Source organism: Cygnus atratus, chromosome 3, assembly GCF_013377495.2.
Source record: "Cygnus atratus isolate AKBS03 ecotype Queensland, Australia chromosome 3, CAtr_DNAZoo_HiC_assembly, whole genome shotgun sequence".
In the NCBI taxonomy this organism is placed as follows: Eukaryota; Metazoa; Chordata; class Aves; order Anseriformes; family Anatidae; genus Cygnus; species Cygnus atratus.
In genome coordinates, this window is record NC_066364.1 from 80216127 (window position 1) to 80227050 (window position 10924).

General features: G+C 41.5%; 1 protein-coding gene across 3 annotated transcripts in view; it reads right to left on the reverse strand.

The window, feature by feature from the left end:
- HEATR1 (HEAT repeat containing 1) overlaps positions 1–10668 on the reverse strand; it is a 38850-nt gene extending 28182 nt beyond the window's left edge. Inside the window, exons 1-11 of one of the 3 annotated variants that reach the window (XM_035556264.2) lie at positions 10576–10668; positions 10269–10437; positions 7611–7827; positions 6519–6660; positions 5896–5997; positions 5158–5298; positions 4350–4561; positions 3007–3140; positions 2066–2174; positions 1580–1690; positions 1031–1148 (exon numbers count right to left, since the gene is read on the reverse strand). In XM_035556264.2, coding sequence (XP_035412157.1) covers positions 1031–1148; positions 1580–1690; positions 2066–2174; positions 3007–3140; positions 4350–4561; positions 5158–5298; positions 5896–5997; positions 6519–6660; positions 7611–7827; positions 10269–10410 — 1428 coding nt within the window. In that variant the 5' untranslated portion in view covers positions 10411–10437; positions 10576–10668. Of the gene's footprint in view, positions 1–1030; positions 1149–1579; positions 1691–2065; positions 2175–3006; positions 3141–4349; positions 4562–5157; positions 5299–5895; positions 5998–6518; positions 6661–7610; positions 7828–10268; positions 10438–10575 lie in introns of those variants that run through there. The other 2 variants (XM_050709453.1, XM_035556273.2) reach the window with 2 other exon arrangements.
- Between the last annotated feature and the right edge of the window lie 256 nt (positions 10669–10924).

Consider the following 10924-nt stretch of genomic DNA (forward strand, 5'->3'; position numbering starts at 1 on the left):
AGTAAACCACAGGTACCCGTCTGTCCTAGAAAAACATTACACTTACCTAAGGATTCTGAGAAAGCTCTAGTGACAATGTCAATGGGACAGACCATAGATAGAAACTTAAAAAGGTATCCCTGCCAGTACAATTGCCTGCACTTATCTTTTGAACCTTAAAGGCTAGAAGAGAGTCACATGGCTTCATTCTGCATGCCTTTTTTCTGTTTCTCTCTTAACCCACTTGCTATTCAGTCACAGAATCCATGCCTTCAGGAAATCAGTACAAAAATTCACAAAGTTCTTCATTATATAGGTTACCATCTTTTCCTAAGCGATTTCAGTCTTGGAATCATTGCAAACAGCACTCACAATACTAACCATCTCTTAATGATAAAAAATAACTCAAAAAATCCTTAAACTAACTTGCTGCTCTAGTGGTTATTCTGTTTCTCTGAGTTTGACTTACTCTTCAGAAACTGCACAAAAGAACTCTGAACACTATGTTCTTCCACCTTACTGACTGTAAGCCACCTTACTGACTGTAATAAAAAACAACACAACAAATGGATCGAGCCACCTTCTCTTAACTCTGATAACGTTGTTTGTCAGCTTACCCCAAACATACCTGCATGACACTGACAAAATCTTTAAGTAAGATCAGACCTTGCTGGGCAGCACCATGCTGTTATCAAACAGTACAGTATGTGCACTGGCCATGTTCATAAGGAAAAAAGTTACCACAAGAGCAATCAGGTGCAGGTGGAAACGTGTAAATTTTAATGATGACAAAAACTCACACCCATGACTGTTCATAATAAACATGAACTTAAAAGATCTGATAGCTTTTGGTTTTATCAAATTTTTGATCAACTCATCACCTCACTTCAGTGTTTTTTTGGGGGGGGGGGGGGGGTGGGGTGGGGTGGGGAAGAGGAGGGAAGGGGGTAGAGGGAGGGGAAGGAACAGAGAGCAGACCTTTGGCACAACATCAACCTTCTGTTAGTATAACCTGGTAAGAGCTAGGATCAGGAATTAAGCTTCTACCTACCTTGTATTTGCCACAGCTTTGTGACAGAGAAATAAATTGATGAAAAAGATTTTGGTCAGCCTGATCCGTAGCACCTTCCAGATGCTCCTCCAGCACAGCATCTAAGGCTTTAGGATACCTGCCAACAGACCAAACTCCAACATTTTCCACAGAACATTACAGAAGAGCAAGTATTTTCTAGAGAAATACAAGGAAGCTGAATGCACTTGTCTGAACCAGCTATTTTAAGAAGCTTTGCAAAGGCAATCAATCTTTATGTCTTAACTCAGATGATATGCAGCCCACTAGGGTAAATAATGAGCAGAAAAGGTAATGTCACACAGCAAGAAGCCATACAAAGCCAGCAGGTCTGTGCCCAGGTATGACAGTGATGACAAAACGTAAGGTTAGATCAGCAAAATAAAATTTAGACAAAAATTAAGAGAGTCAGTTACTTCTACTGTATTTTTTCAGCAAGATTATTGTGCTTATGACACCGAATAAACCAAGATCGTAGCTGACCTCATCAGCCTACAGGCTGTATATATGTCATAGAAAAATGGAACTTACTTTCTCTCAAGAAGTCTGATAAGAGGAAGCAGCTTTTGATTGATTGCAGCCATTTTAGCGGGATTAGATTCAATCTCTGTACCATAGGAGATAAACCCTTCAAGAAATTTGCTAAAATTACAAATAAAAGAAAAAGCCACCATTTTTAGGTCAAACCAGTTTTCATTAATGTTATAAAACATACTGCTGAACAGGTTATAATTAATATGCATTACTTATTGCAGATTTGCTCCTGGCCTTATGTTTCACTCTGTCCCATAAGTATTCCCACAAGTGCTAAAATCGCGACTCTTCTGGATTAGTAAACATTTCAGTTTCAATATCTAAGTTTGGAGTTCACTTGTAAACCCAAATAAACATGACACTAAAAGGGATGCTCATATAATGGTAACAGCATTGTCAGGATTGTCAGCAATTCATTGTTATTAAACCAGAAATGACTGTAGTACCGCAGAAAAAAACAAAAACAGATCTATGTTAACTCACGAAGCCAATAGGTGATCTAAATCCTTTTCCAGTGGTATAGTCTGAAGAATAGCTTCAAGATGTCTGATGTAAATATGATCCTCTCTCTCCTCAGGTTCTTCTTGTTCCTCTAAAGAGAACGAGTAATAATAGCAGATGAACAACAGCTTGAACATAACCTCCCCATCCTGACTAAAACTAGTAGCTGGTATAGGCAGTATCATCTGGTGAACCAAGCACACAAGTTGAAGACCACAACGTCCACTGATAACTCCCACACACTCTCAGTGTGCTGCTAGCAATGCTTCACACCAATGTCATTGAAGTGCTAAAGGCTGTATTGCTATCAATAAACTCAAGTATGCTAGGGGGTGTTCCAGATCTGCTACCACAACCTATGCCAGCAACTTGCTAGAGCACTCCTTGGTGTCAAGCTCGACGTTTTCAACTAAAGAGCTTTCCCAACCATGATTTGGCACTTAAAACAGTCCACAGCACAAGCAGACTTGCTGGTACAGACATGGGCCGCTGCATACCAGTCAGCCTCATTACCCAGGAACATTTAATTTACTGGGTAAACAGAGATCTCTACCGCTTAAACTACATATGCAGTACAAGTAATCTACCTAAAATTGATTTACGTATGTGACTCAAATCATGGATTTTGCAATATTACAGTACTTCTCTAAGAGTAAGAAATTTAGTATATCAAAATTAAGTTACTGCTGCACATTGAAAATCAACATCTAAATCGAAGTGACATAGATATAACAATGCCTAAAATAGCATTCTCTGTAGGACCTGGAAAAACAAAAAGCAACACACACTGAAGCTCAACCACATCTTCATGTGTATTGGTACAGTTTTAGGGGCAGAAACAAAATGAAAATGGCACAGCTAAGACATTTAGCATAGCTCTCTGTCTATAAGACTCAAAGTTTTAAATATATGTGCTAACTTACCTGCATCATATTTCATGATACTGCAAACAAGGTGGGGCAACAAGTAACGCAGAAGTGGAGAGATATCATAGCCTTCTGAAAGGCCTTGCAAAAGTGTTACCAGTTCTGGGTTGTTGCACAGATAATTAAATGGCCTGCACAACAGAACAGGGAAAAAAAAGGAACAAAAAAATAAATGTAAGCTCATCTGTGTTACCAATACTTGCAAAACATCCCAAGGATTCAATTTTCAGTACCGGGTAACAGCCTCATCGTAAATGCTGAAAAGACTGAAAGGGTACCACTTTCTTGTTGCCAGTTTTACTGGTGCATTTAATGCCCACCAAGAAAACGGAGTACTGCCAGTCATACTGAGGACAGCTGCTGCAAAGGCATGGTGAATATCTCTACGCTTTTGAGAAGTTGGTTGTATGAGAAAAAATAATTGTATGGATTGCATGAAGAGAGATCCTCACATTGCATAGAGTGAAAAGAAGGGAAGAGAAATAACAGCTTAATGACAGGAGATCCTCAGAGAGAAGCAAATCTCTTCCTACTATAAAAAGTTCCTCTCATCTTGTCCCCCTTTAATATCCACCTGTGTGGATGCTGCATGATACATGAAGCATGGCTGTTCTTAGCTTCCTGCAGCTGTTTTTAACCTGTTTTCCTCTTCAAAGGCTGCTTCAAAATATCTGGAAGGTAATCGCTGCGTTTATTCCCAGTAGAGACTATTGGAATACCAATGCTAATTTCTCTACCAGAAAACTGAACTCCTTGTAGCGTGCAGGACTTCAATCACCATGTTCAGCTGCACACAATAGCACTAACTAACTGTTGCAAGGCAGACAACATTGAAAGAAATGAAATATCACATGGACATCCAGAAGAACACAAGACTTCTGGGACCAAAGCAGTAGTGGTATAGAAGCACTTCAGGTGTAAAATGATATGAACTTAAAGTTCTTCCATGGAAGGGGCAAAACTACTTTTTTTCCAAGCTGTTTAAATAACCCAAAATTTGCACTACCATTATTATGCTAATTTCTCTTCCAAGACTCACACTTTCAAGAAAATCTCTTTCTGACAGGCTTCAGTTTTGCACATTGACAGCAATCCTTTACTGAGGGAAGTGGCAGGAGAGGACCCAAACGATGACAAACTTGTACCACTGAGACTCCTCAGCTGTAGCAACCACAAAAAAATTCAAAGCAAGCCAAATAAACCTCCAAACCCTTTGACACACAGACTATCAACACTTCTGATAGGGAGGTTTCCCTTTTATGAGCAGGATGAAAACATTCAAATTATCAAAGTGCAGCTTGAGCTTTTAAAAGGAGGAAACTCAATTCATGTAGACTTACTTTTTCCCAAGATTGTCTCCTTTCTGAGTTTGTAGAAGTAGGTTCAAACACGCTACCCCTTCCCTGGCTAATGAGGGCACTTTAGATAATGTTTTGCTTATCTGCAACATCAAGGAATGCACCAAGGAGATCTCCACTGTCACTTTTACTGTCATCTGGCAGATTATCATGTATGTTGCAGCTCTGTAATCCTGTATAGAGGATTTCAAGCCCTAGGAAAAGAGAAAGAGATAAAAGTGTAATTTTGACATATGCCAATAATAATAATAATGATAATAATAGTAATAACAATAGTAATAAAGTAAATTAACATACAAATAATTTTCATCCTGACGTCCATGCAACTACACTAGCTTTTTCTCCAGGTGTTAACTTTTAAGGAATTATAAACCTAACTTTCAAGAAGAAAAAGCTGTCACACAGGGTCCACACATAAAGGAAGAGACATACGTTCTTTAACTGCTGCTCTGCTTTTAAACAGAGCAGCAATCCCACACGCTGGAGCAAACAGGTAATATTAAAGCAGGTTGACTACTCTGACTCCAATTTCTCATTGTTAGCACACTAAGTTTCTAAGCCAAAGAGGTTCAGTTAAACTGTATACCCATTTCTCACAGTTCCATTCTTCATGCAGAGTAGGAAATAAAGTTCTTAAAAAAATGCTCTTCTAAGGCGTGAGAAAGCATTATTAGTCATGGACCTTCACATGCCTAATGCTTCAAACCCTCCTGAACGTTAGCTGCAGAAAGGATGTTGGTAGAACACAGGACAGTTCATCACACAGGAATGAAAACAAAACTTCAGGTACCTTTTGGATATAAGGGAGCAGCATGGAGACTATGCTGTCTGTTATATTCTCTGCGGCTCCAAGAGCTGATACAATGGTGGAGGCATAAAATGCAAGAAGAACTCTCAATTGAGCAGAGTTGCCAGGTAACTCGGAAAAGACCTGGACAATAGAAGAATAAGTTGTTCAGACATCAGGAAAAGTGGAAACACTCATATGGTTTCCCAAAAAGGAGTAAGATCTCAGAACTCCAGCTTGCAAGTTCTACAAACTCCTGCTGATGCAATCAAAAGCATCACCTCCCCCTAGCAGAAAACTTTGCCAGAGGTTACTGCCCCCCCTTTTCAATTTTATGTTCTCACTAATATTTGAAAGCATACATTTAAAACATCCATGACAATCCCCAAAAGAAATATCCAAATTCAAAGTTACAAACCAGTAGCATGAATAAGTTTATAAAAGCAATTAAGAAAATGAAGTACTTTTAAGCAGCACAGTATCTTTAAGTAATACAGTATTGCCAAACTGTTTTGTCCTGGCTTACTGGTTCTCTGCCACTTCCTCATCTGAATTTCTAGAAACTGTAGTCTATATAAGTAATAAGACATGTTCATATTGCTTGCTAGTAAATGAGTCCTTTTACTACATGATATACAAATCGAAATATTAATAAATAGCATAATACTGTACAAACAAAAAAAATGGGAAAAAACAAGTGACAACACACAAATGTTGTTTTAGAATAAAAGGAAAAACAACCTTCACAGATTTTGCCACCAGCCTGCAGATGAAATCCATGAAATCCAGATCTTTGTAGCAGTGTGTAATGAGAGTACCCCTTGCCAGTGGGACGCCAGGTTTCTTTCCATGGTGAAAAAAGTAATATTAGAACACTCTAGAGTAAAGCGAAGCACCCAAAGTAAAAATTAATAATAACCTCTTTAAATTAAGCCTACTGATCGGTTAACACCATTGAAATTGAAAATAAGTAACACAAACCCATGCATCTCTCTGGAATTTTTTGTATCTACATTAAGACAGATGCTGAACAGCATCATGTATAATGTATATTCAAATAAACACATATTTTAGTAATTGACATACTTCCTAGTTGCAAATACTTACACCTTAAAAGCACACTCTAACTTTGTCAAAACAAGGAGTATTTATGACTGAAGCTTTTTATCACTGTATTTAAAGAAAGATAGCAGAAACAACAGGTGGCCGTTCAGGCTCCATTCTTGCAATTAGATCTTTCAGTACTATCCTACAAGTAACCACACAAACAGGTGGACCATATTCACAAATCTAGTAACAGAGTCAGGATATTATTAAAAAAGTTCCTCATGTTGCTCCCAACTTGCATCTGTTAAGTACTTTACCCTTATTGGATCCAGCCAATGCCATTTATGAGTTGGGCTTTTTATATTTAAAAGCTGAATAACTCTCACAAATAGTTTAGTCTCATGATATGGCAGAACACAACCAATCAAACTATCTTGATTGTAGAGGTGGATGTGAAATCTAAGAAGAAACAAATAAATACATACAGTTAAAAATTTACTTGAAGGTCAAAACAAAGACTCAGCCATGTTCTTCTCAGAACACCTGGTTTGCTTCCTTTTAAGCAAGACCAGAGAAGATCACCACACTGAGGCAGACATATGGTCCGCTTACCATCCAGAATCCAAAAAATGGCCACTAGCCATATGTAGGAAGGCAGGATAGAAACAATTTTTTACCCCTCAGTCAATGATTTTAGGTCCCTAGTTGACATAAACTAGAACCTTAGTTTCTTCTGTACAGATTGTTAACATTAAATCAAAATGTACAATAATGTAGTATAAATTTTTGTACAATATATTAAAAAGAAATCATGATCAAAAGGTTATATCAACAGTAAGCACCTACTCACTGTTTCATGATATGAAACATTACACTTTCTGCATCTGGATAGGTCAATTTATATAAAGACGAGCACTTCTTAAAAACACTTGGTTCATTTTTTCTTCACACCTTCTTACATTACATTGTAATAAGGCTACTTAGCTCGTTATAAAACAAGGGCATGTTTTACAGTTCACAGTTTATATTGAAAGTTTGCTATTTTACACAGCACATTATCTCAAAATATATTACAGAAATGCTTCTCTAGATCCTCTGTAAGATGGTTAGAGCTGCACAAATTTGGTGAAATCCAGGCAAACAAATAATTGCTTTTATACAGATCATCATGGTATACTGAAATTTTCCACAGAAATTTATCAAAAACCAAAATCTAATTGGCAAAAAATAACACACAGCCCCATAAAAACCAAGCCCAAATGGATATATATATATATTTTTTTATATATTTTAACCTTTCAACCTGTAGCTCCACAAAGCTGAGGTATAATTGTTCAAAATTATTAGGAAAGAAATTTCTTGCATTTCTAGAAGCCTTATCTATACATGTACGATATTCAGTGGATTACCTGTGAATAAGCCATTCAAGGCACTTCTGTGCTGGCTTAAGCATAAAGTAGGGGGACAGGTGAATGAGGAACAATGAAATATTCTGATTCAGCTGCTGATTTACTGCTTTACTCTGAACGCTGCGTTCCAGGCCTTTGGACATGGAACTAAACAGGCTGGATTGGAACACTTCAAAGGAAGGATCGATCCCCATCAGCTCTTCTAATCCAGTGCATCCTGCAGAAAAAAACAGAAGAATGCTTTAAATGCAACAGCTGTAATCACCAGTCCTATCCAGCTACATCCTCACTGGCATACCCAACCTCTCAGCTATACTGGTGTGTGTCATCCTTACTTAACAAGCCCAACCAAATTGTAAACAGGTCTAAGACCAAAACTTTTACTACACTTAAACTATTTCTTAATTGATAAAGGAAAAAAAAATGTCAGCAGTGTGCTCTTGCAGCAATGAAGGCCAACAGCATCCTGGGTTTCATTTGCAAAAGTGCAACCAACAGGTTAGGGGTGATGAACTTCACTTTCCATTTTGCATGTGTGAGACTGCATCTGAAGTACTGGGTACAATTTTGAGCTCCTCACTAAAAGAAAAACATTGATGTACACATATCAATCCAGCAGAGGACCACGACGATGGTCTGGGGACTAAAAAATGACATCCAAAGTAAAGGCTGAGAACTGGGTTGAAATGAGATCACCAAAAGGAAATCTTCCTGCTGTCTGCATCTACTTAATGGCATAGCGTAGGTTATCAAGGAGATGGAGCCAGACTCTGAGATGCACAATGGAAGGACAGGATAGGATGACAGTAATTCCAATTGGAAGGGACCTACGAAGATCATCAAAGTCAGTAGACTGACCACTTTAGGGCTAACTCAGAGTTAAAACTTTTCATTAAGACTGCTACCCTCTTAAATAAGGACAGGTATCAACCACCTCATTAGAGAGTCTGTTCCACTGTCTAACTACTCACTTGGTAAAGAAATTCAGATGGGAGGGAACGGATACATGCTGGAACACAAGAAATTCCATGTCAATATAGGGATTTTTTTTTTAAACACAGTGATGGTCACAGATCAGAGGCCCAACACTGCATCAGAGATCACAGAACCTCAATCCTCAAACTCAGCCAAACACAAGCCTGAGCAACCTGAGCTAACTGACCCTCTGATCAGCCAGAATAGTACCAAATGACCTTCAGGGGTCCCTTCCAGGCAAAATTATTCTATGATTTTTATACAGCTGAAGTAAGCACAGGTAACTCTTTGAATAAATTAAAATACAATATTCCATAGAGAGTGGTAAGAATTGTTTCATTACTTTGCACAAGTTTATACAGATCGAAGGCTAAGCAAAAAGCACATTCTTGGGTAAATATATATTCAAAAATGGAAACTGATGTGCATAAGGAACCTGACACGTGCCAACACAGAAAAGGCTTTTTCCATTTTCCATTATTTGTGGTCGTAACATTACCAAAGAGTAGGGTGTCAGTACATTTCCATGAAATCATAGAATAATTCAGGTTGGAAGGGACCTTGGGAGATCTCTAGACTTAAGACCCTGCTCAAAGCAATATTAGCTCTGATATCAGATCAGGTAGCCTACGGAATTATCCAGTTGTGATTTTCAAAAGAATGGATGGCAGTTTACTGTTTAAGTGCTTGACGTGATGAAAAGGCTTTTTGTTACATCCAGACTAATTCTCTGCTGTTGTAACTTATGCTTATTGTTTTCTGTTCTCCTGCCATGCATTTCTCTGAAGAACATAACCCATCTTATTAATATCTCCTCATAGGTATTTGCAGCCTGCTAGTAGACCCATGAAAGTCTTCTCTTCTCCACACTTAAGCCAGATCTTCCTGCTTCCCCTTTTCAGGCAAGTTCTCCAGCCTTTTACTACGTTGCGTCCTCTGCAATGAGCTCACCCCAGTTTGATGAGTTTCTTATGCTGGGGATGGGGAGGTGAAACTGGACGGTCTTCTAGAAGTGACCTAACAAGCACTGAGTAAAGAGAGATATCATGTCCCTCAATCCTCCAATTGTGCCTGTGGTAGCACAGCTCAGAATGCTGCTGGCCATCTTTTCCAGCAGGACACAGCTTGCTGCCCACCAGCACTCCCCCGAGTCCTTCTGCAGAATACAGCCCAGTAGCGACCACCCCTGAGCCTGATCACCCAACCAGTTTTTCACCCATCTGGCTGCCCCGTGTCTAGGCTGGAACGTCTGAAACTTATCACAAAAATGTTGTGGGAGGCAGTGTGAAAAGCCTTGCTAACTCTAGATAAATGGCGTGCACCGCTCCCTCCTTGCTGTACCACCCCAGCAGGCAATCACATTGGGCAGGCGTGATTTATCTGCGATAACACCACGCTGACTGTCCCCAGTCACCTTGCTCTTCACATGCCCGGAGATGTGCTCCAGGATGACCTGTCCCGCAATTCTGCCGCTGACTGGAGGATCACAGAAACGTTAAGGTTAGAAAAGACCCTCAAGCTCGTCTGGTCCAGCCATCCCCCTACGCTGACTACCTGCACCGCCTTGGATTACTCCTTTGGCCTCTCTGTGGATAAGAACATAGCTTTACCGTTCAGCTTTGTCCAGATACCGTTCGGATAAGCGATTTTTAAGACGACAGACGGGCAAAGACCCCAACTCACCGATGGCGAAGAAGGTGTCCCTGTCGACGGCAGCCGCCTCCTTGCAGTCAAACAGCAGCGACGCCGCCTCGGCACGGCTCAGGAGGCTGGGGTCGCTCTGCGGGAGGGCGAGCCGCCGCAGCTGCTCGGCCAGGGACGTCATGGCTCGGCCGCTTTCCTCCACGGACACCTAACGGGAGGCAGCGGCAGCAGGCCGCGGCTCAGACCGGCCCCGGCGCCCCGGCCCCGGCCCCGTAATGGCCGCCGGGCCGCGGTTACCATGGAGACGCCCCCCCCCCCCAGCCCGGCCCCGCCGCCCCGCGCCCACCTGGCCGCGCGCCGCGCCGGGACCCCCACGTGCGCCGCAACGCGCGCCACTAACCCGGAAACAGCGGCGGCAGCGGAAGAGGAAGCCCCGCCTCCCGCCGGCGGGGCCACGCCCCTCGCCCTTCTTCTCCCCAGCGGGAGGGGTGGGGCGGCCTCGCCCCCTGCGCGTGCCGGGAGCGGCCGTTGGTGGCCGTTGGTGGCAGTTGGGGGCGCGTGCGCGTGACTAACGGCACCGTGCGCTGCCGGTGGGGGCGTTCTGGGGGCGGGTGGAGGTGTGAAGCCCTCTGAACAGGGCCGGCCTGCCCGGCCGCGTTGTAAGGGTGCGCAGAGCTTGGGTTGCTCCGCGTCCA